At 41.2% G+C, this 23,013-nt stretch overlaps 1 protein-coding gene across 5 annotated transcripts in view; it reads right to left on the bottom strand.

Annotated features, from left to right (window-relative positions):
* TLK2 (tousled like kinase 2) overlaps positions 1–23,013 on the bottom strand; it is a 58,505-nt gene that overhangs the window by 32,325 nt on the left and 3,167 nt on the right. For 2 of the 5 annotated variants that reach the window (XM_048829667.2, XM_048829668.2), the window contains exons 3-7: positions 11,172–11,243; positions 8,678–8,747; positions 7,467–7,510; positions 6,054–6,149; positions 2,224–2,391 (exon numbers count right to left, since the gene is read on the bottom strand). In XM_048829667.2, coding sequence (XP_048685624.1) covers positions 2,224–2,391; positions 6,054–6,149; positions 7,467–7,510; positions 8,678–8,747; positions 11,172–11,243 — 450 coding nt within the window. The remainder of the gene's footprint in view (positions 1–2,223; positions 2,392–6,053; positions 6,150–7,466; positions 7,511–8,677; positions 8,748–11,171; positions 11,244–23,013) is intronic. The other 3 variants (XM_075123517.1, XM_075123516.1, XM_075123518.1) reach the window with 3 other exon arrangements.

Genomic DNA, 23,013 nt, shown 5'->3' with positions numbered 1-23,013 from the left:
TTTGACATAATCTCATGATTTTAAAGCCAATCTCATGATTTTTGGGGAGCCGGACATGATTTTTGAACATTTGGGGTTGGCACTCCTGCAAAAGATACATTTCTATGAACTTTAATATAACTTCAGTAACATTTCATCAACGTTCTCAGCTGTCTTTATGCAGTGTTGTTGTAGCCATGTTGGTCCCAGTAAATTAGAGACACAAGGCGGGTGAGGGAATATCTTTTATTGGACCTACCGCTTTTGGTGAGAGAGACAAGCTTCTGAGTTTACACAGAGCTCTTCTTCAGGTTTGGGAAATGTACTCAAGAGTATCACAGTAAGTATAAGGTGGAATAAATTGTTTACCATAAGTAGTTAACACCTCTCCATCACAGTGGGGAAAAGAAAAAAAAGCTAGGAGGGGCTCATCTTTTGAAGGTGTCCTGCAGTTTTCCTTTGAGGATTAGAAGAGGTCAGATATAGAGTTATCGCTTTGTGCTGTGTTCACCCACAGGTCTTTTATCTTTTTCTGTGAAAGGTTATTTGAGAGTGCAGTGGTTGTCTCTTTTCACCCACTGTTATTATTGGGTATTTAGTTCACTAGCACACCACACGTGATAGGTATGTGTAGAACCCATGGATCTTGAACCCATGGCGTGCTGTGGGGGATGTTGATAATTGCAGCAGTGGAGATATGTCCACAGGTTTTGCATCTGTTGTGCTGGCAGGGTCTGATGCTGCTTTGAGTTGTTCTGCTCTGGTCTGTGGGGAGCTTGCTTCTGATGATGAGCTTAGTGAGGCTGGGTAGGGGGTGGTTGTTTGAAGGCCAGAAGAGGGGGATTCAGAAAAGATTTCTTTCAGGATGGTGTCCCCATCGAGTATGGGTTGTAATTGTTTGATGATAAAATGTATGGGTTCCAGTGTAGGGTGATGAACATGGAAGTGTAGGACTGGAAGGGACCTCAATAGGTCATCTTCTAGTCCAGTCCCCTGCACTCAAGGCAGGGCTAAGTAATAATTAGACCATTCCTGATAGGTGATGGACTAACCTGTTCTTAAAAGCCTCCAATTACAAAGATTCCACAACCCCCCTAGGCAATTTGTTCCAGTGCTTAACCACCCTCACACTTAGGCTTTGTCTACACTGCACTTTCATTGTTAAAACTTGTCGCTCAGGGCTGTGAAAAACAAAAAGCCCTGAGCGACAAAAGTTTTAATGACAAAAAGCACCTGTGTGGACAGCACTTCGACGGGAGCGGGAGCCGCTCCCCTGTGGATGAAGCTACCACCCCTCGTTCAGCGTGATTTTATTTTGTCTCCACTGTGCATCTTACAATGGCCTGGCTGCAGCGGCACCAATGTAAGGGGCACAGTAGAGACATAGCCTTAGGAAGTTTTTCCTAATGCCCAACCTAAGCCTCACTTGCTGCAATTAAATGACAACTAGAGGTGTGTGGCTGGAGAGGGTTTCATTTCTGTACTGAAGCAGGTTCACTTGGGGTATTTGGGTGGCCCATTCCATGATGTGGTCTACTTCTCTGGCAAAGTGTCCTTGTTTGGCCTGGGAGCTTAAATGCACAATTTTGCTAGATACTGAAAAATTATGGACTGAATAGAGACATTGGATTTATGGCTTATTACAGCCATATAACCCACTTACCCCCTCTGCCAGCTTCCCCCCCACACACACACTTTACTTCCCCATGACTGGAGAGGTGTTAACAGGCCGCTTCACCTTTGAATTGTCCCTTGAAATATGTTTAACTACTTATGCTAAACAATCTGTTTACTTTATATTTAGCTGCAACATTGAGCGCATTTCCCAGACCTGAAGAGCAGCTCTGTGTAAGCTCAAAAGCTTGTCTCTCTCACCAAAAGCAGTTGGTCCAATAAAAGATATTCCCTCACTCACCTGGTCTCTCAGCCGTACTGGCAGTTACTCCAGCTTTGAGAGTAGTTGGTTTAGCCTAAAATCAGTCAGGAATCTACTTCGGCTTTATCAATTTAGCTTCTTAAATTGAAATACAAGCATCTACACCAGACAGATTTCTCTAGAAGGCAAAAGTTGCTGGAAGCAACTTTTCACATAGGTCATGAACCAGCTGTTAGATGGTAAAGACTGTCACTAGTAACCCAGGCTGGATGTAAACCAGAGCCCAAGAGCTGAAAAACTCCACATCCCATTCCCAATCCCTTAACACAGCCTCTGCCCTGGGCTTGGGTTTTTTAAAAACTGCTCACCGAAACAAAAGCAAAACAGAGGCCAGCTCCCCTCTGTACCAACTGCTCACTCTCAAGCCGCTGTTTTGCCAGCATCATAGACATCAGCGTTGGCAGAGGAGAGTGTTCTTCCTGCGGCTCCTTTGCAGAACTGCCATCTACCCCATATAGTGGCTGCTCCACTCGCCGCTGTAATACATTTAAAAAAAATACAATAAACCTTTAAAAAAAAAGGATTCTCTGGTTCTGCCAAAACTGTTGTCAGCAAAGCAGCAGCTCAGGAACGGAGAGCCAGCAAAGAGAGGATCTGTTAACAAAAGCAGGGCTCCTGGAAAGATCGCTCTGATAGCGGAGGTCAATAGGAGTGACTGGAATAACATGTTTGAAATGTGCTGCAATGCATGTGAACGTGCAGAACAGGATTCCCCTAGTTAACGGAAATACTGCCCTTCTCCACGTCTGCACATTTTGGGGCCATTCAAGCAAAGAGCTGGAAACTCAAAGCCTTAACCAGACTATCTTAATTTAGGCCTTTGCACTCTTTAAAGGCTCAGAACAATGATCCTTAGCTCTTATAGATCTCAATGGACTTTAGGTCAGTATCATCCTCATTCTACAAATGCTTCGTACTTTTCAAAGTCATTTACAACCACCCAACTTCAGAAGAGGTGCAGGTATACCCATGTTACAGATTAGTGAATCGAGGCAGAGTTGCTCTAGATAAGCAACTGAACCATGATCAGGATCCAGGAGTCATAGTAACCTGGCCCCTGTTTTAATGGCAAAAATAAACTGCCTAAGATAGGTAAACACTAGCCCTATTTCAAAGCTTTTCAGGAAGTACCCATATATAGCAGCTAAGGAGAAACCACTTTCACATCTTGTACAGTGAGTTTCTAACTGTTGTGCATGGCTTGGTACCATCAGAACAAGAAAAGATATTAGTTACACTGATTAATTACGACAGCAGAATGCCAAGTACTAGATTGTTTTAGGTGTGATGGGATAGGTCTTAAAGTCTGAGAACTGCTCATCTAACTTTGTTTGATACAGTACTCAGGGTCAAAAGAGTGGCACCAGCACAGAACGCGGCTGAATCAGACACAGAAAACTGTGGTGGCCCTAAACTTAGTTTTGATCAGATATTCTCCGAAGCAGTGCACTGCAGGTTGCCTCATTAAAATACTGTATATGGAAACTTCTCCCTCCTCATCGCTACACATTTTCCCACCCAGCAGCCTCTTCTCCTTCTAGGCAATTGTAGCAAAGGCAGGACACAGATTTTAAAAGATGAACTAAAGAAAACTTTTTTTTTTTTAAACTGCTCATCCAAAACGTTTTTTCTGCCCAGCATTACAAACACTACTTTCCTTTCGGATAGAGAGCTTTGTGGGATGGGGACATTGCAAGAGCTGAAATCGGAGCAGAGGGCTGTGAAATCTGCAACCTGCAACTGAGGGATAAAGGGATCTGAAGTAGGCAAGGGATAGTCTAGGAAAGTTGAGCAACCTTATTAAAAGATATTACCTTTCCTCCCTTAGCCCAGGGCACAGACAAGCTTACCCTGCAGTGTGAATAACCACTACAGTCTTTTAATAAAAGGTGCTTAACACCTTCCTTACCCACACACTAATTCCCTAAACTGGGAGCGACATTCAGTTTTCTCCTCTTTTTCCCTGTTCCTACTGTTGTTGGTTTTTCCTTTTGTAGCCAAAGCAGTGGTCTTACAGATGCATGCTACTACCACAATACAGGCATAAAGTTAAAGTATGGTTGCAGGAGAAAGGAGAACCAGAACTGAAGACAAGGAATCTGAAGAGCACTGTGACGGGGTATATAAACCCCGCACCAGCATGGAAGCGGTTAAGGAGCTGCTTCAGGCTACGATGGTCCTTCCTTCCACACCTGCAAATCATGCCAGCATTGGAGGAGGAGTTAGAAGGGGGAAACTCCACTCAGAAGGGGGCAACTCTGAGAAGGGAGCAGGCTGTTGAGCTTCCCAGAGAGGATGAGAGCCAACTGAGCCCCAGCCCTTGCAGACAGCAGAACACTGATTCCCTGCATTAAGATGGCAAATGAGAGACTTCCACTGGAGACCAGTGCACTCGGGGGTGAACTGAGATACCGCCCCAACCCCTCTGAACTAAGAGGCCAATATCCTCATTGAAGCCACCTACAGGCTCTCCTTTTCCTTTATGCTTTTATTTTACCTTGTCTGGTGATTGTGGACTGTTCTGTTTCTTTCACCTGGGACCATGAAATTTCGGAAGAAATAGCCAAGCAGCCTCAGTCAGAGGGCTGAGCACCAGCCAGCCCTGCTAAACTGACACACCTTGCAGTGCGCATGGGTGTGAGACAATTAGACATGCATGCTTGTGCTCCCCACATAGCTTCTGAAGAGGGCGCTCTGCCAACAGACTCATGACAAGCACCTTTGTAAAAAAAAGACAATGGACTTAGCTGATGCTGCCTGTGACATCAGTTTTGACTGCATGGGACGGGTTCTCTCCAGGTTTCTATATACTCAATATATTAAAATGCGAAAAAATGCACTCACGGAATGACTGCCCCTTATGCACTTACCACAGGATCCCAGATTCTGGGGAGAAGAATTGTCTTGAATGTTGTGCATGTAAACTGTCTTCCATGAGGTGTCATTAAGCGGTTTTTGCATTTAACTTTTCTTTTTAAAGAAGGGAGGTGCTGTTATGTTTTAATTCCCCATTAACTTTAAGGCCGCACTGGAAGGGTTTCATTCAGTGATGAATGATGGACTCTGAGGGCCAATCCCTCTCTTTTGTGGCACTCTGCAGGGTACAATGCACGGTCCCAGAGCACTCAGCATTGGAATTTAGACAAATATGAGTTTAGGAGGTATGCAAATGACTTCAAAATAGACCAGCCAGAAAAGCTCATTTGCTTCATTGTACCTGGTTTACTGTCAGTATACTATGCTCCAGAAAAGACTCCAAACTGCCACACTGTTCTCCTAATGCTCAAGAAAAATTGAGGATTAGGTCCAGGCCATATTCAAAGGGTGGTTTTTAACGGTACTTACATGATCATAACAGAAAAGCAGCTTCTGAAATATCTTTAAAGTTTTTTAAAATATTGGTTCTCTTCACATTTGAACCTTACAAAAGGGACCAAATGGCACAATGAAACTTTCTCAGTGAAAGAAGTTGGGGAATGGGCATGCACACACATTGGAAAGCTTTTACTGATTACCCCCAAAAGCTACATCTGAAAAATCAGTGTGGAATAAAATATTTTTCAGCACTAACAAGGATATATTTATATTTCAGCAGCTCTGTGAACCCCAGCGAAGAGCAGGATAACACTAAGCTAGGCACCATGCAGACATTGAAAGCTGGGCCCTTCTCTGGAAAAATCTCACAATCGAAATAGACAAGACAAAACTGTGCAGGAAGAGCGATGCAACAGACAAGCAGAGTCATCAGAATGACAGAATGGAAAATGTTAGTTTTTACTTTTTCTACTACTAGGAACATAGGCCAATCCGCAACCTTTTAAGACAGAACTCGTCTATACTGTATCAAGAAATGGCATCTGGGGTTTGAAGTATGTAAGATAAACTGTTTAAGATTGGACTAGCTCCTTGGAAACAAACATGCCCACATCAGGCCCTGGACAGCTGGTTTTACAGCTATGATCCAGTTTATTAGCTCTGTATAGACTGAAGGATCACTGAATCTAATTCAGAGACTAAACAAAATCCAAGTCCCTTTCAGTAACTGTGGTAACATTCTGCCCTATTTGTTCAGAAAAAATCTCCTGTCTGGGGCATATCCACTGCATCATTTAGCACCTTCCTCAGAGGGAATACTTACTGGTAAGGGATTGGATAAGGAATGCTGTGGCGAGGATCGGGCGACAGGTGGCACACTTCTGCCAGGACTGGTTCCTGGACCACTTCCCCCAGCAAACTGACCAAAAAGATACATATGATCAATCACTTCATAAAGATACTATGCTTAAGCAAGATTTGGGGTGGAGGAGATAGAAGCTGCATATTTATCTTAAGTATAAAGACCTTCCTTATAAGCCCTAGCAACCTGTTTTAGTGGACACTGAAGACAACAAAAAATAAAAAATTCACTGACTGAGGTTTGGCCATTTACAAAAGAAAATGAGCACAAACTCTATCTATTATGCCCATAATACCAAGAGGGGATTGTGAATGCTTTCAATGGTTAAATATCCACAGCTACATTAGATATAATTTCTTGTTTTAAATCAAGGGATATGGTTCAGGATAAGTCAACTTCTAACAATCCAGGTTTAGGAAGATCTTCCCCATGGCAGGTATGTCTAATTGTGCACTCTGTACACACGCATGTGTGTGAGGGGGCGGGGAGAAGAAGATCTACACCTTGCTCTGAATCATCTGTTGCAGTCAGGAACAGGGTATCAGATTCACTGGAACACTGGTCTGATCTGGTATGGAAGTTCCTATGTTCCTGTACTATGGACTGTGCCATGCTTTAACTCAGCAATGTCTGAAGACAGTAAGGAAGAGGTGCTAGCAAAAGCACTGCTAACTCCAAGCCAACTAACTACTCAGAATAAAGTGAAGAACAAGTTGTTAGGGATGAAAAAAGTAACAAGTTCTAGTTTGTACATGCTTGGAAAGAAAAAAAGTGCCAAGAATATATATTAAATGAGTTTTCTTAAAGTTTTTAGAGGTACCCATCACTGTTTTGATATCTCCATTCTGTGCTTGGAGCTGGTCTCTCAGTGTGGCTAACTTCTTAGTCTTGATCCTGAAAAGACTTAAGATCCTGCTTAACTCTGAACAGGATCAGTCCTACTTAAGTTAATGGGACTCTATTGGCAGACCCCTTTGCAGGACTGGGGCTTTTAATACAACTGCAGTGTGCTTGCCAAAAGGGGGCTCACTCTCATGAGGCAAGGTTCAGATCCCAATAGAAGTCAGCTTCAAAACGGTTTTAAGTGATTGCTATTTATAACATTTGGTCAGTCAATTGTTTAAGTTAAAGAAATAGAAATTAGCTTAATTTAGAAACAAGATTCAAATATTTTGCCCTAATCAAACTCATAAGCCTATCAGATTGATACAGTGAATGACTTACACCAGAAGCTATGATTTAATGCAGTGGTGAGAGTAACTTAAGATACAGTGTAGTTTTCCATTTAAAAAAATATATATATATATATATACACACCTCAAACAAGGATTTAAGAACAGATTTCTCTGAAAATTCAATTTTAAGTAGGCTTACCTCAAAATAATCACTAATTTTATGTCCCCTAGGCGTGCCTTTTCCTGAAAGGGAAACAGAGAAGGAAGGCAAAACTTGATTTGTAAATGTAAACATCTGATGCCATTTTGAGAAACCTATTCCGGTAAATAAAGATGTACACTTAGGTGCTTCTTACAGCACCTAGTACAGAAGAGGAGCTTCTACCCAGCAATAGTCAGTTTCAGGATTAGAATCCCTACACTTTTTTTTTTTTTTTAAATTAGGAGAGTTGACAGTTTGACTAATTCCAAAATTGACATAGACCCAATTAGATGACATTTGTTTCTCTGCAAACAAGGGAAATATTTGCTCTCAGTGTGCAATGTGGATCTCTCAAAGCTTCCTTGAAGGTAACAGCATAATAAAGGTTACTATACACAATCTACTTTTGCCTTTACATAATTTACTGTACTCACTGCAAGTACATTAAGCTTCCCACAATCATTCTATGAGAGCTAGAGAGATAATGGTGATTTAATACGGATTCATTAAAGTTTAACTGTTGTTCCACCTCTCTTTCCAAACACTATAGGTACAGTCTACTATCAATAGAATCTGTTATTTTGTTGTAGGAGCAGATTCCTATTTCCAGAATAACTATTCCTTCCATCCTCCTAATGTTCACCCACTAAGAGGAGCGTGAGAGCTCAGACTGAAATCAGACTCACTCTCTTTTCTTTAAGACGACATTTGCTGTTTTATACGTTTGAGTACAACTTGTTCTCTAGCTGGTTGTTAAAGCAGGTTTCCAATGTTACATGGAACAAGATGTAGAAAATGAACGAAAGCTTTTTGAAGCACAGCAAAAATGAGAGAGGTTTCAGCTGCAGACCTTTCCCATGTGACTAAGCACAGGATATTCACATAACCCATATGAGGGCCCACATCCAGTCTCTCCTTGTGCACTGTGGACCCATCATAAATCTCCAATAAGAATTCTAGAGTTTAGAAGTAAACACAAATGTTGCAGTAAGTTGTTGTAGGACTGAATGTTTTTCTTACAATGGAAAGAACGACTCCCAAAGGAGTACTACACGATCACTGCAAGTACTTCAAATAAATTCCTAATAAGCTGCCTGACACACCCCTGAGATGAACCATTACTCTCCTTAGACACCACGACTCTTTAAAAAGTGAGGCCAATTATCAGCTGGTCGGAAATCCTGTGAAGGGTCAGAAGAATGGGTTACCTTGACTGGTCTCATATGCTTCTGCTTTTCTTTTCCTGTTCCGCTGGTCATTCTGTTTCTTCTCAGGAGTCTGTTAAAAAATACTTCAAAATTAACATTTCTGCTGTTATTCCAGAATTTAAAAAATGACCAAAATACTAAACAAATAGGCTGCAGGTCCCCAATGGTCATTCCAGTTCCCAAGTGCATTAGTTTTTGCACTCAGTACTTAGAGAGATACTATCTTCAGACCTATGCACAGCAAAGATAAGAGAACATGTCAGAAATCAGAAGGGGGTGGGAACAGGGAAAGATTATTTTCTATCTTAGACATAGTAGGACTGATTCTCCATTGCCTTGTACATCATGTAGTCTTTTAGTCTGCTGCAGATGGAGCATAGAATTCAATCAAATCAGAACAGCGGTGTTTAACACCCACTTTTCACTATTCTAAATGGCTACATAAAATGCAGGACAGTTGGGAATTGGGCCCAGTCTGTTTACTTTGCCTTTCAATAGGACGTATGCTCCTAAGTCACTTTAGCACTTTTTGAAAATCCCACCCACCCGACTGCAGCCCATTCAATAACTGATTTCTAGTGCTCTTAGTACCTAGGTGCTGTCTTGCATAAGTTACATGAAAAATCATTTACACATGATGTGAAGTGTTTCAGATGTGAAGTGTTCCTTCAGCAGGACTTCACAACAAAGTGAGACACAAGGAAACAAAACTTGAAGTTCTATGTATTAGAAAAAGCCTATCAAAGTTGCTATAGAGAAAAAACTGGTCATTTCTATCACATACATTTTATCCCAAAGGGGCCCAAAATTTTTCCAGGCTATACATTTACACATCATGTCAGCCACCACTGAACTACAGAGGAGGAAAGCCACAGTGCCCATTGCACAATAAAGAGTAGAGAAATCTTGGCCAAAACTTTTGTGGCAAACTTAAGATTCATGGTTCTTAGCAACTGATGTCCACACAATAAACACAGAAACCAACCTACCCACTTTGAAGAGATAAAGGAATGAAGCTAACACAGCCAGAAGTTAAACCTAAGATCCACAGGAATGGAGGAGGCCATAACATGCCAACCCAGCAGTCCCTAATGGAGATGTTTGGTTTTGTTTGGGGTGGGAGGGCAGAAACGGTGGTTTGGTGCTTTAAAAAAAAAACACACATGAAGAGTAGCTACTGTACCTGTGTGCTACTTTATAGAATGATAACATCTGTACAATGAACAGATCCTCACTGACAACATTTTGATACTGGCCACTATGTAGATACAATATTGGTACAAGAAACTGCTGACTCAGTACAAAGTCAAAGGAATCTGCACTCCACTGCTGACAGGAGCATCTCACAAATACCCTAGTGCAATAGTGATTCCAAAGGCTCTATAACAGTGTCAATAAGATAACAGGAGAATGCAAGTGTATTTTAGCTTCATATTATCCTTAAATTACCAAATTCAATTTTAAGTAGTCATTCGCATTCACCCAATTGCACAAGGATATATAAGATCACCTATCCACTGCTAAAACACCACAGACTGAAAAGTGAAGAGTGGCAGACAACTGGATCTCCTTAGTTAATCTAAGTGAAACTCACTAGAAGTAGACCGTAAAGCCAGAGCAAAACAAATATATGTAGATATTTAATACTCATGATCTTCAAATAATTGAAGACCATTTCCTAATTTACTTACCTGTCAAGTCCAGAGTTCGAGATACTGTGTATTCCTACAGTACTGACTGCATCAGATACTTGATACCTGTACTGTAATGTATTAAAGGGGAAATATGATCCAAAACTCAGCACTTGGCTGGTAAGTGAAGTAGGAAGTTATCTTATCGTGGGTTTAAACAAACTATTTAAATTTAGATCCTGCACTACTAACTGGCAATCTTAATTTAAATTAAAAAGTAACTGCAGTTCAACTTCGTTGTTTTAGCTGGTTTTTTGAAGTTCTTAATCCAAATATACTGAAAGTAACCAAGAGGAAGCATGTAATACTACCATGCCTTATTTCCTTTTCGTTCTACATGTCAGTTTATATAAATCCTTATCTTCTTGTACATATTTCTAAAACTTCACACGTACATGAAGTGCGAAGGAGGGTAGGTAAAGACTTGGACTTTTCCACGCAGATTCCCTTTTATTTTGGTCTGCCCAAAACTGCAACTGAAAACAGCTACCAAGTACTGAAAACAGCAATTGAGGGCTTAGTTTCACAAACCACCATTCTAACTGCAGTAAAACCACCCTCCTTTATCTTTAATAAAGAAAAGCACCTGTTATGATGAGAAAACCTTAACTAGTTGGGCCTTGCAGGATGCTCTAACGTCCATACGACTTGGACTCAGTCTAGATTCTTCTAGTAGCCTGTTCCACACAAAAGCCCTGAACTAGGAAATCTTCATCTCCAGCTCATGTAATTAATTCTGGGCTTTGTTAGCCCATTCACGTTTAACCTATAACTGATGACTATTAGGAACAGTGGCTGCTTACCTCCAATTCTTTATCGCTCAGAGAGCCCACGCTGCACAAGCTCTGATTGGAAGACTCGCTATTTAATGGACCCTACAGGTGGAAAAACACAAACAAAGTTTTCATACAAGGCAAGAAAACTGTGGACATGTCTTAGTTTCAGCTCAGCCTTTAAAACACTTTGCAATGACATTCTCATGCCCATTTGTAACATCACATTCTAACAACCCTGGTAACATTAGTAAAGGTCTAAAACAATTAGCTTGTGAAAGAAAACATTTTGAATTGCTGAATAGTAAAGCAAAGCAGCTCTTCCAGCAAGCATCTGCTTGACCCAGCACTAAGAATTTAAAGGTATTTTCCATTTGGCAAGCTGGCTATTACTGCTGTCATGTGTTAGTGGTACTGGTTGAGATTTCTCTTGCTAGACTATTTCAGTCATCTTTGACTGACCCCAAACTAGAGACGTTTGCTCCCATCACACCAAAAAGTAGCGTCCGAAAGCTACCTTTGGGTCAGACTTACAAAGGTATTTAGGCACCAAAAGATGCTGATAGTCACCTAGTGGGATTTGCAAAAGTGCCTAAGCCAATTAGTGGTCTATCTGCAACATCAGGCATCTAAATACCTTTGTAAATCTGGTCCAAAGGCTGCAGTAAATCCAATCTAAACGGAAACTGGAGTGCAAATTTACAGTTGCAGTTTGATGTAATACCCTCACACAAATAATTAGTTGAAAATTAGTTAGGCTATCTTTCCAAAGACACAAAAATCAAGATTCATCGTTAATGATCCAAAATCTTTACTGAGAAGTGACAGGACAAAACCACTCTTCCAGTGGGGTTTTTGGTTTTGTTTTTACTTCTTTTCACCCCTTAAATCTGGAGGATGGTGGGTTGGGTTGCAACAGCATATAAAGGCTTAAGATACAACATGATTTTAATTAGCAAGTAGAAAGGGTAATCAACACTAAGCATATTTTCCAACCGGAACAGTGTAAAGGCAGCATTGTAGATTTCAACGTTACGACCACCTCATTGCTCACTGAAAGAATAAGCTTCACTGTCTGGCCAAGAGAAACCTCCTCCCTTGGTGTAAGAGCTATATCTGCTCTACTTGTGAGGCACCCAAAAACAAGAGCTTTGATACGCCATCACAGAAGAGGCACCATCATAGTAGTTCATTATTATACCAAGTTAATTCTCCATATGAGTGAAATGGAGACTGTGCTGAAATAACAGCATGACCAAGCCAGATTTGTGAGGAAACCCTTCCCCCCACCTTAGCTTTATATACAGAATATTCCAGGAGTACTAGCAGCACTATGTTTAAATAAAGTTAAGGTTGTGATACATCCCAGTCAGAACCCAAAAGTTCAAAATAAGGCCCTTTACTTCCTCCCCAAAACCATTTATCAGCACAAAAAATGGTTTCAAGCTTTAAAAAAAAAATGGATTCCCCCCCTCCCCCCCCAAAAACACATGACAATTTAAAATCTAACTGGTTTTAAACATTTATTCACAGTAAGTTGTTCTTGACAGACTTGTACTCCAATTACCACCTGGGTGCATTTTTTAAAACGACCAAGTGATAAACCCCTGATAACAGGATTTAACAGAAGTGCCATTGCTAACCTTAGATACAGACCCAGCCTTCATGTGGCTGTAAAACTTAATATGGCACTTATGGCAAGTAGTGAGCAAAGGTTAATCTCTTTGCCCATGTAAAAAAGCTTGTTTATAAACTTCACAAATGATGTTCTCTAAAATCCATCATTTCCTTTTATGAACCTGAACCTCAACAGTACGATCAAGACATCAGCATTTGGTACAATGTTAAAGCTTTGCTTCTACACCTTAATAAAGCTTATTAGGTACAGAAGTGTCTCAGATTTGTGCCCTGCCTCAGACACATTAAGGGTTTCTAATATTATGAAGATGAAAGTGAACGTTCTTCCCACTCTTTCCACAATCTCACTGCCTCCATTTCACTCATGGAGATTAAGCAACAGAAAACAGCTGCTCCTAAAATGCCACATTTGAGCTTTTCAAGGCACGTTGCAGGAGGATATTTCATTTGTTTAAGGAGGTTCTACATTTCATCCCACTGACTTGTATACTAGGAAAGCCCAGAGGGATAATATGATGTAGGCTGTGAGCAGTCAGAAAAGGGTCTCTAGAAATGTCAGATGTGTAATTATCCTCAATGATGTACACAGACCATCCCTATTCAGTTTGAGTTAACAAAGTTGTTTTCCTAACTGCTCACCCTGAAAACTCAACATGGAATCTGAAAGTCATGCAGTGTTGTTCTGACCTTTGACACCATCACCAGAAATAAGTATTCTGCATCTGAACATGGCAGGTCTAATTAAGGTCTAGGTACAGCTATGGAAGAGCAAGCTGGAATTGAGGCTGCTTCACAAATCAACAAAATAGTTATTCAATTCTAATCAGTTTCTTGAAGGACAGAATTCAGAATGCAGTACCGAATTTAGTTTTACCTTAATTTCTTTATGAGGCTTCTCTCAAAGCAGCACTCCTCTTGGAAATCACAAGAGATAAATATCCTCATGCCTCCAACACCATAGAATCATAGAATATCAGGGTTGGAAGGGACCCCAGAAGGTCATCTAGTCCAACCCCCTGCTCGAAGCAGGACCAATTCCCAGTTAAATCATCCCAGCCAGGGCTTTGTCAAGCCTGACCTTAAAAACCTCTAAGGAAGGAGATTCTACCACCTCCCTAGGTAACGCATTCCAGTGTTTCACCACCCTCTTAGTGAAAAAGTTTTTCCTAATATCCAATCTAAACCTCCCCCACTGCAACTTGAGACCATTACTCCTCGTTCTGTCATCTGCTACCATTGAGAACAGTCTAGAGCCATCCTCTTTGGAACCCCCTTTCAGGTAGTTGAAAGCAGCTAGCAAATCCCCCCTCATTCTTCTCTTCTGCAGGCTAAACAATCCCAGCTCCCTCAGCCTCTCCTCGTAAGTCATGTGTTCTAGACCCCTAATCATTTTTGTTGCCCTTCGCTGGACTCTCTCCAATTTATCCACATCCTTCTTGTAGTGTGGGGCCCAAAACTGGACACAGTACTCCAGATGAGGCCTCACCAATGTCGAATAGAGGGGAACGATCACATCCCTTGATCTGCTCGCTATGCCCCTACTTATACATCCCAAAATGCCATTGGCCTTCTTGGCAACAAGGGCACACTGCTGACTCATATCCAGCTTCTCGTCCACTGTCACCCCTAGGTCCTTTTCCGCAGAACTGCTGCCTAGCCATTCGGTCCCTAGTCTGTAGCTGTGCATTGGGTTCTTCCGTCCTAAGTGCAGGACCCTGCACTTATCCTTATTGAACCTCATCAGATTTCTTTTGGCCCAATCCTCCAATTTGTCTAGGTCCTTCTGTATCCTATCCCTGCCCTCCAGCGTATCTACCACTCCTCCCAGTTTAGTATCATCCGCAAATTTGCTGAGAGTGCAATCCACACCATCCTCCAGATCATTTATGAAGATATTGAACAAAACCGGCCCCAGGACCGACCCTTGGGGCACTCCACTTGATACCGGCTGCCAACTAGACATGGAGCCATTGATCACTACCCGTTGAGCCCGACAATCTAGCCAGCTTTCTACCCACCTTGTAGTGCATTCATCCAGCCCATACTTCCTTAACTTGCTGACAAGAATACTGTGGGAGACAGTGTCAAAAGCTTTGCTAAAGTCAAGAAACAATACATCCACTGCTTTCCCTTCATCCACAGAACCAGTAATCTCATCATAAAAGGCGATTAGATTAGTCAGGCATGACCTTCCCTTGGTGAATCCATGCTGGCTGTTTCTGATCACTTTCCTCTCATGCAAGTGCATCAGGATTGATTCTTTGAGGACCTGCTCCATGATTTTTCCAGGGACTGAGGTGAGGCTGACTGGCCTGTAGTTCCCAGGATCCTCCTTCTTCCCTTTTTTAAAGATTGGCACTACATTAGCCTTTTTCCAGTCATCCGGGACTTCCCCGGTTTGCCACGAGTTTTCAAAGATAATGGCCAATGGCTCTGCAATCACAGCCGCCAATTCCTTCAGCACTCTCGGATGCAACTCGTCCGGCCCCATGGACTTGTGCACGTCCAGCTTTTCTAAATAGTCCCTAACCACCTCTATCTCCACAGAGGGCTGGCCATCTCTTCCCCATTTTGCGATGCCCAGCGCAGCAGTCTGGGAGCTGACCTTGTTAGTGAAAACAATTAATAACAATAACATTCCTACCAATAATATCCAGGGAAAGAGAGAATGGACAAGTAGTCCATTCTTCTATCCCATACAACGGCCAAAATCAAGGTACACTCAGGCTCCAGTTCTACATGAATAGCAAGATACACTGTATTTAAAATGCAGCCCTAGAAGATGAACAATGATTAACAGGGAACAAGATTATGTATCAAAGCCTGTCTCTACAAAAGTGTCCCTCAGTGAAACCCTCCTCTAGTGGTTTATATAGTACCTTTTATCTTAGGTCCTCAAAGTACTTTGCAAAGCTTTAACCATAGTTTATAGACAAGGAACTGAAGTTAAACAACTGGTTTATGTATCACAAGGCAAGTCAGCAAAGGACTCTGGAATAGAACACAGGTTTCCTGACTCCCAGTCTTCTGTTACAGCACACTGCCTTTTCTGACCACTAGAATACATGCTAAACAGGAGTGGAAGATTTCTGATGACCCAGAAAGCCTAAGGAACATCGTGAAGTTCTCAGCTAAATCTCTTCTCACAATGCTACTTGAGTTTCCCCAAGTCATCTAATCAGACACCCACTGATCTTCCTGGCGACACAAGAAATCAAGTGCTTACCAAAACTACTTATAGCAACAGGTTTAGATAAACAGTAAGAGTCTGTACATATTAGATTTTTCCCTCCATTCTAACATATGTAGTTCCAACTCCTATATTCCTGTTTTTTCCTATTTAGCTCTATGTGTCTGACATAAGAACAAATGTACAGCACTTAATTTCCACTCATCCTGTGACTGTTTAAAATTTAAAAATATACTAAAATTAGGTACAGAATTAATCCAAAGAAGATAGAAGATCTTATCAAAGAAAGCAGGGAAACACTTGGCATAGAGTATATAAAACAAAATAAAAAAGTCTAGTGACAATGTATTGTAGAGTCAATTAACCCTCAAGAAGGGACTTCCAAAAGTGACAGGAAGGAATTGGCATCAGGATAAGTTTGCCCAGGATCTTCCTTGCTACTAGGAAGTCCAATGGAACTGCATTTTTGGCTGTGTTACAGATGACTAATTTAAGAGTATTGTTTCAAGAGAATACTCCACTGGAGAAGTTTTGCCTTAAGTCTACTCATTTAGTGTAACCAGTGCAAGGAAATAGGGGGTCAGTCACCATCTTGAAGTATAGGCCATTTAAATAAAAAGTTTTTGGAGGGCCTACCCAATGGCAAGGCAATTCTCCATAATGGCATTCATTGCTTCCCGAGGAAGCAATTTCCTGATGATATAAAAGCAGGGTGTTCTTTCCCACTTGTGATTCACCTGACAGTGCTGCTCCAAGGCCCACATCTGAAGTATCTGCACACAACACAATCTTCATATTGTAATTTAGCTGCAAAAGCACTACTGACCTGCAAGAATCTTCCTTAAGGGTTTTGAAAGCCTGCTCACATTTGGCAACTCACACAAGCTTGTCAGTCATTTTCTTTTTTGGAAGAACCATGGGAAGGGTTGCAGTCAAGCTGTATTTGCTTACATTACGATGGAAGTAACCCACTCCCCTTAGGAAAGCCCTCATCTGACATTGTTTAGTGAAGTGGACTAGCTTAACAGCATTCACCTTGTCTGGCTCCAGCTTAAGTCTATCCATTCCCCAATGTGAAATAAATGTATTACCTCAGCCACCTCCAAGTGGACATCAAACAACAATTTGCAAAACACTATATGTGATCCTCTCAACTTGGTTTAGATGGTTCTCATCAATCTCAACCACAGTGAACCAGCCCAAAGTTATTTGTACATTTACCATCTGCTTGAATGTAGTGGATGCACTCCTCATGGTGAAAGGTAACATGAAATCTACAGGGAGTCACAGAGAATAATTTTGAATAGCAACCTCTGCTAAAACCTCCTGTCAACTCAACTGCAGAAGCACACTTGATTAGACCGAACCAGGATGATCCTTCTCGGGTGACCCAAACCTGTGCGACTTCCACATCTGCAAGTCCACAGAGAAGCGAAGGGGCTATATAAATTGTTCTCTCAGTTTTAAATGCAAACAATTGATCCTTTCCAATTCCATTGCAAGTTAGGGTCACTTACACACATTTGAACCAAGATAACCAAAAGGTGTGACTTGTGAGGTAACTCCCTTCTCTTCATGTGTCAGTATAATAGAATCATAGAATATCAGGGTTGGAAGGGACCTCAGGAGGTCATCTAGTCCAACCCCCTGCTTGAAGCAGGACCAATTCCCAGTTAAATCATCCCAGCCAGGGCTTTGTCAAGCCTGACCTTAAAAACCTCTAAGGAAGGAGATTCTACCACCTCCCTAGGTAACGCATTCCAGTGTTTCACCACCCTCTTAGTGAAAAAGTTTTTCCTAATATCCAATCTAAACCTCCCCCACTGCAACTTGAGACCATTACTCCTCGTTCTGTCATCTGCTACCATTGAGAACAGTCTAGAGCCATCCTCTTTGGAACCCCCTTTCAGGTAGTTGAAAGCAGCTAGCAAATCCCCCCTCATTCTTCTCTTCTGCAGGCTAAACAATCCCAGCTCCCTCAGCCTCTCCTCGTAAGTCATGTGTTCTAGACCCCTAATCATTTTTGTTGCCCTTCGCTGGACTCTCTCCAATTTATCCACATCCTTCTTGAAGTGTGGGGCCCAAAACTGGACACAGTACTCCAGATGAGGCCTCACCAATGTCGAATAGAGGGGAACGATCACGTCCCTCGATCTGCTCGCTATGCCCCTACTTATACATCCCAAAATGCCATTGGCCTTCTTGGCAACAAGGGCACACTGCTGACTCATATCCAGCTTCTCGTCCACTGTCACCCCTAGGTCCTTTTCCGCAGAACTGCTGCCTAGCCATTCGGTCCCTAGTCTGTAGCTGTGCATTGGGTTCTTCCGTCCTAAGTGCAGGACCCTGCACTTATCCTTATTGAACCTCATCAGATTTCTTTTGGCCCAATCCTCCAATTTGTCTAGGTCCTTCTGTATCCTATCCCTCCCCTCCAGCGTATCTACCACTCCTCCCAGTTTAGTATCATCCGCAAATTTGCTGAGAGTGCAATCCACACCATCCTCCAGATCATTTATGAAGATATTGAACAAAACCGGCCGCAGGACCGACCCTTGGGGCACTCCACTTGATACCGGCTGCCAACTAGACATGGAGCCATTGATCACTACCCGTTGAGCCCGACAATCTAGCCAGCTTTCTACCCACCTTATAGTGCATTCATCCAGCCCATACTTCCTTAACTTGCTGACAAGAATACTGTGGGAGACCGTGTCAAAAGCTAATAATGCCTGCATCTGTAATTTTCACTCCATGCATCCGATGAAGTGGGTTCTAGCCCACAAAAGCTTATGCCCAAATAAATCTGTTAGTCTTTAAAGTGCCACCAGACTCCTTGTTGTTTTTGTGGATACAGATTAACAAGGCTACCCCCTGATGCTTAATAAAAGGTGTGAATTACAGCTGATCTAATTACTTTTGTGCTAATTAGTAAGTAGCCCAGCCCTAAGATGAAACATGTTTCACAAATATTCTTCCTTATTTCATGCTTTATTTATCTCTATATAAGAAAGACATCCTTCACACACAAGTGATATTTGAAACTTCCGTAATACTGGTTAAATCTGGACCTTTCCAAACATCCAGTTAAAACGATACATATGCTACCAACAAAGTTTCTATAGGTCACCTCCGCTGCGTTTGAGAGGTAGGTAAGTTTACAACTTTGACTCACTTTTCATTAGTTGCCTGGTTTTCAATCTCTCAGGTTTGGTCTACACTTGAAAGTTCTGTTGTCATAACTACATTGCTGAGGGTGTGATAAAACCATACCCCTGACTGACATAACCCTCAGTGTAGAGCAGTGGTTCTCAACCTATTTACCACTCTGGGTCGTGTATGCAGCTCTCTTTGTGTTATGCAGGCCGCATCCACACAATATGTATACTACCTGTATGGCTCTGAGGATGTCACATGGGCCGCAGCTGTGTGCTGATAGGGCTGCGGGTTGAGAACCACTGGTGTAGACGCAGCTATGTCAACAGAAGAGTGCTTCCGTCAACTGAGCTAACGTTGTTCCTACACTGTTGGTGTTCCTGCGACAGGAAAACCTCAGTATAGCGTCCGTAGCATAGACACATGCTAATGCTTTGCACACTTTTATGGCAGCTTTCATCTACAAATTTCAGAGTGCTTTACAAGCACTGATTAATTCCATCACTACCTCCCAGCAATGAAGGTTGTATTCTCATTTTATGCATGGGAAAATTGAGGCAGAAACAGGTCAAGTGACTTACCTAAAGGTCACACTGAGTCAGTGACAGAGCTGAAGCAGAACCCAGATCTGACTTCCATTTCTGTGCTTTAGTAGTTATATATGCTTATTGTTTATTTCAAGTCCATCCAAATAATTATCAAGTTTTCAGGATAAAAAGGAGACAAAGTACCCTAGGCACTTCCTTTGCTAGCCGATGAATCCATTTATATAACTCAGAACTCCTACTCTATGAATGTTTGCATTAATTACATGGTAAATAACTTTTTGGGATAGCATTATTTCCCTCTGAGGACAAAATGCAGCCATTCAACTTTCAGTCCTCTACTTGGTAACTTTGCAACTAAAACTGAGAGGTCTAGTTGCTAAGCTTATTTTGGTGATAAAGGAAACGCAATTCTGGATAGACACAGGGTTCACAAAGCAAAAACAGGTTGAAAAATATTTTTTTTTTTTATGGAAACAATATACTTTTTTTTTTATCTAGATATCCTGCAACACAAACACTATTCAGGCTATATTTGTTTTCATGTCCCTCTTTATTGTATCCTACATGCAAATTCACAGACAGTAGTGACAGACAGAGACCAATGCTTCTTGAATTCTAGTGTACACATTTGGACCTAGATAATTACTATAGCCAAATAAAGAGGGTCAGTGCTGTCTTGAAGTATTGCAGTTTTTAAATTTAGAATTTTTTTTTCTCCTAATGGTGAGTGAATCAGCACAGCTGCAACATAGCAAACCGGGACACGTTTAACTTGGGGACATTGGTTCCCAATAGCAGGCTGGTGGATGACGGGTATGTTACAGTAATGATCTGTCCTGATTTAGTCTGAATGATGAAGGCAGGAGTGTATGTTCACTTTCCCACCCCCAACTAGCTATCCCTCTTCATATCTCGTACAAATACCTTGAAATGGTGCAAATCCTTTGGAACCATCCCACTTTGCATCTTACCAGCAGTGAGATAAAGGAAGGTAATGCAGAAGAGAAGACACACAACTAAATGTTATCCACAGGAATTCAAACTACGGCTTGTCTTCAACACTGACTGACCCAAAGTGGAAAACAGAGGTTTAGTTAGAAGTATGCCTCACAATTGAACTTTACTGTTCATTTGCTAAATGAAACCTAAGCTATGTGAGCTATTAAATAAGTAACTAAGTACCAGCTCACGTCAGGAATTCACAAAGCAAGACCTTCCTGAATCAACATAGGCATGAATTTGGTAAAGGAATACATTTAAACTGTATAGCAATGCTAGGTGTCCAACAAGTCACCATTGCTTTGAAGATGTCTAGCTACATGGTTGTTTCACGTAGATGGAGTTCCATCAACTGCCTAGAAACACTGCTTTCTTGCACCTGTGATTTCAGTTATTTCAAGAGTTTCTAAAAAGGCATGTTCTTTAATTTCCGAGGCTGAGGAAATTCAGTGCAAGTCCACACTGGTTTTCAGGTAGAAACACTCTTACAAACAGTGTTATTTCCCCTTTGCATTTTTGCAAGTGAACAAAAGTAAAAAAACCTATATATGCTGTAATTATTAGTAAGAATACAAACTAGCATTTGTTTATTTTGCACAGGCCTGATTTGTGCTTTATATTTATGAATAAATACCAAGCAATAAGCCAAATTAATAAAAGGCAGGAAATTCAATGTTACAGCTGCCTGGCCTACTCACCCAATAGGAAAGCATCTGAGACTACATTTACTTTCTTCTTTTTATGCAACAAACAGCAATAGAATACCTTCCATCCCAAGAGGCCGGTGCCAATCCCACTAGATGGCACTAACTCATTTGAAGTGGCTTTCCTTCCACACCCAACTGGAGAGAGCGAAAATCTTCCTTAAGTTTATTAAAAACCATATCATGGGTTTCCAAACATGCTCACTTTGAAACACTGAGATATAGATGCCAGTGCCAAGTGTGACGGGCATAGATTTTGAAAAAGCATTGACCCAGTGCGGCATATAGTATCTGGGATTAACATTACACCCACAGATTGTGGTACTGTACATATTTTATACTAGACAAAGTTACTACTGTACATTCTGCCTCTGCTGTGAAGCCTGAGAAATAATGAGAAATTCCTGTTCTCTTTAGAAAAAAGAAAAGGAGTACTTGTGGCACCTTAGAGACTAACATTTATTTGAGCATAAGTTTTCGTGAGCTACAGCTCACTTCATCACGAAAGCTTATGCTCAAATAAATTTGTTAGTCTCTAAGGTGCCACAAGTCCTCCTTTTCTTTTTGCAAATACAGACTAACACGGCTGCTACTCTGAAACCTGTTCTCTTTAGAGAGATCATCAACTTATGGTTCAATGGCATGAGAATTAGCAAGGTAGCTTTCAATATTAACCTGAACAGTGGAAGGGCATTTTTCTCCTAATGTATAGTTTCCTAGATCTCCTTAAAATTATCTCTTTGTAAGAAGTGGCTTCCTAAGTTAACACTCTCCTCAAAGTATTTAGGCACTATAGAATATAAAAAGACTGGGATCCTGCCCTCAAGAAGCCTACAATCTAAGGGTATGTCTATACTAGAAATTTGCACTGCTTTAACTATATTTGTTATATATATTTATATACAAGTATATATTTGTATACTTGTATAGTTAAAGAGGTCCAACACCACCACCACCACCGCTCAAGCATGGGCACAATATATCAGTATAGCTCACCCCATGCAAGAAGGGGAATAACCATACCAGTACAAGTCATCTTCATACCAGAAAAACTGCATCCCATTAGGGTTTTTACTTATATTACTATTTCAGTTTAAAAAAAAAATCACATACCTAACTGAAAGTAAAACTTAAGTTTTTAACCAGGCCTTAGTAAGCTTCTTTTAAGTTGCAAACTGTTTACTTACTGATCTGTTTCCAGGGCTTCATAATACAACTGCTGCATAAATTAGTTCAGAAACAAAATATAAACTTGGATAGCACCATTCCAAGCTTTGATGTATTTATTTTGTACTTTTCATAAGAGAAAGGTAAATGAGCTACTGAGTTCCCTCTTCCCAATATGATTCTAACAGGTGGCTAAACCTTTTATAGCAACAGGTTATCTAGTTATATTTCCTTTCTAGCTTGATACGGTCTGAAACTCAGTGTGTTTAAAGTGTGCAAACTGGAATGTTATCACTGTTCCACTGTCATCTTAAGAACTAGAATGGTGGGAGAAATGAAGAGATAATACTACAGGAGCTAACACACTATACACACAAACATATGGAGATCAAAACCAAGAGTAATATTTCCAACAAAAGGATGAGAGTTACACAACTTATTACTGAATGCCTGACTCAAGAAATGCATCT

The sequence above is a fragment of the Caretta caretta genome, chromosome 27, assembly GCF_965140235.1.
Source record: "Caretta caretta isolate rCarCar2 chromosome 27, rCarCar1.hap1, whole genome shotgun sequence".
NCBI classification, from domain to species: Eukaryota; Metazoa; Chordata; order Testudines; family Cheloniidae; genus Caretta; species Caretta caretta.
Note: the sequence above shows the minus strand (reverse complement) of the source record. Positions and strands in the feature narration are given on the sequence as shown.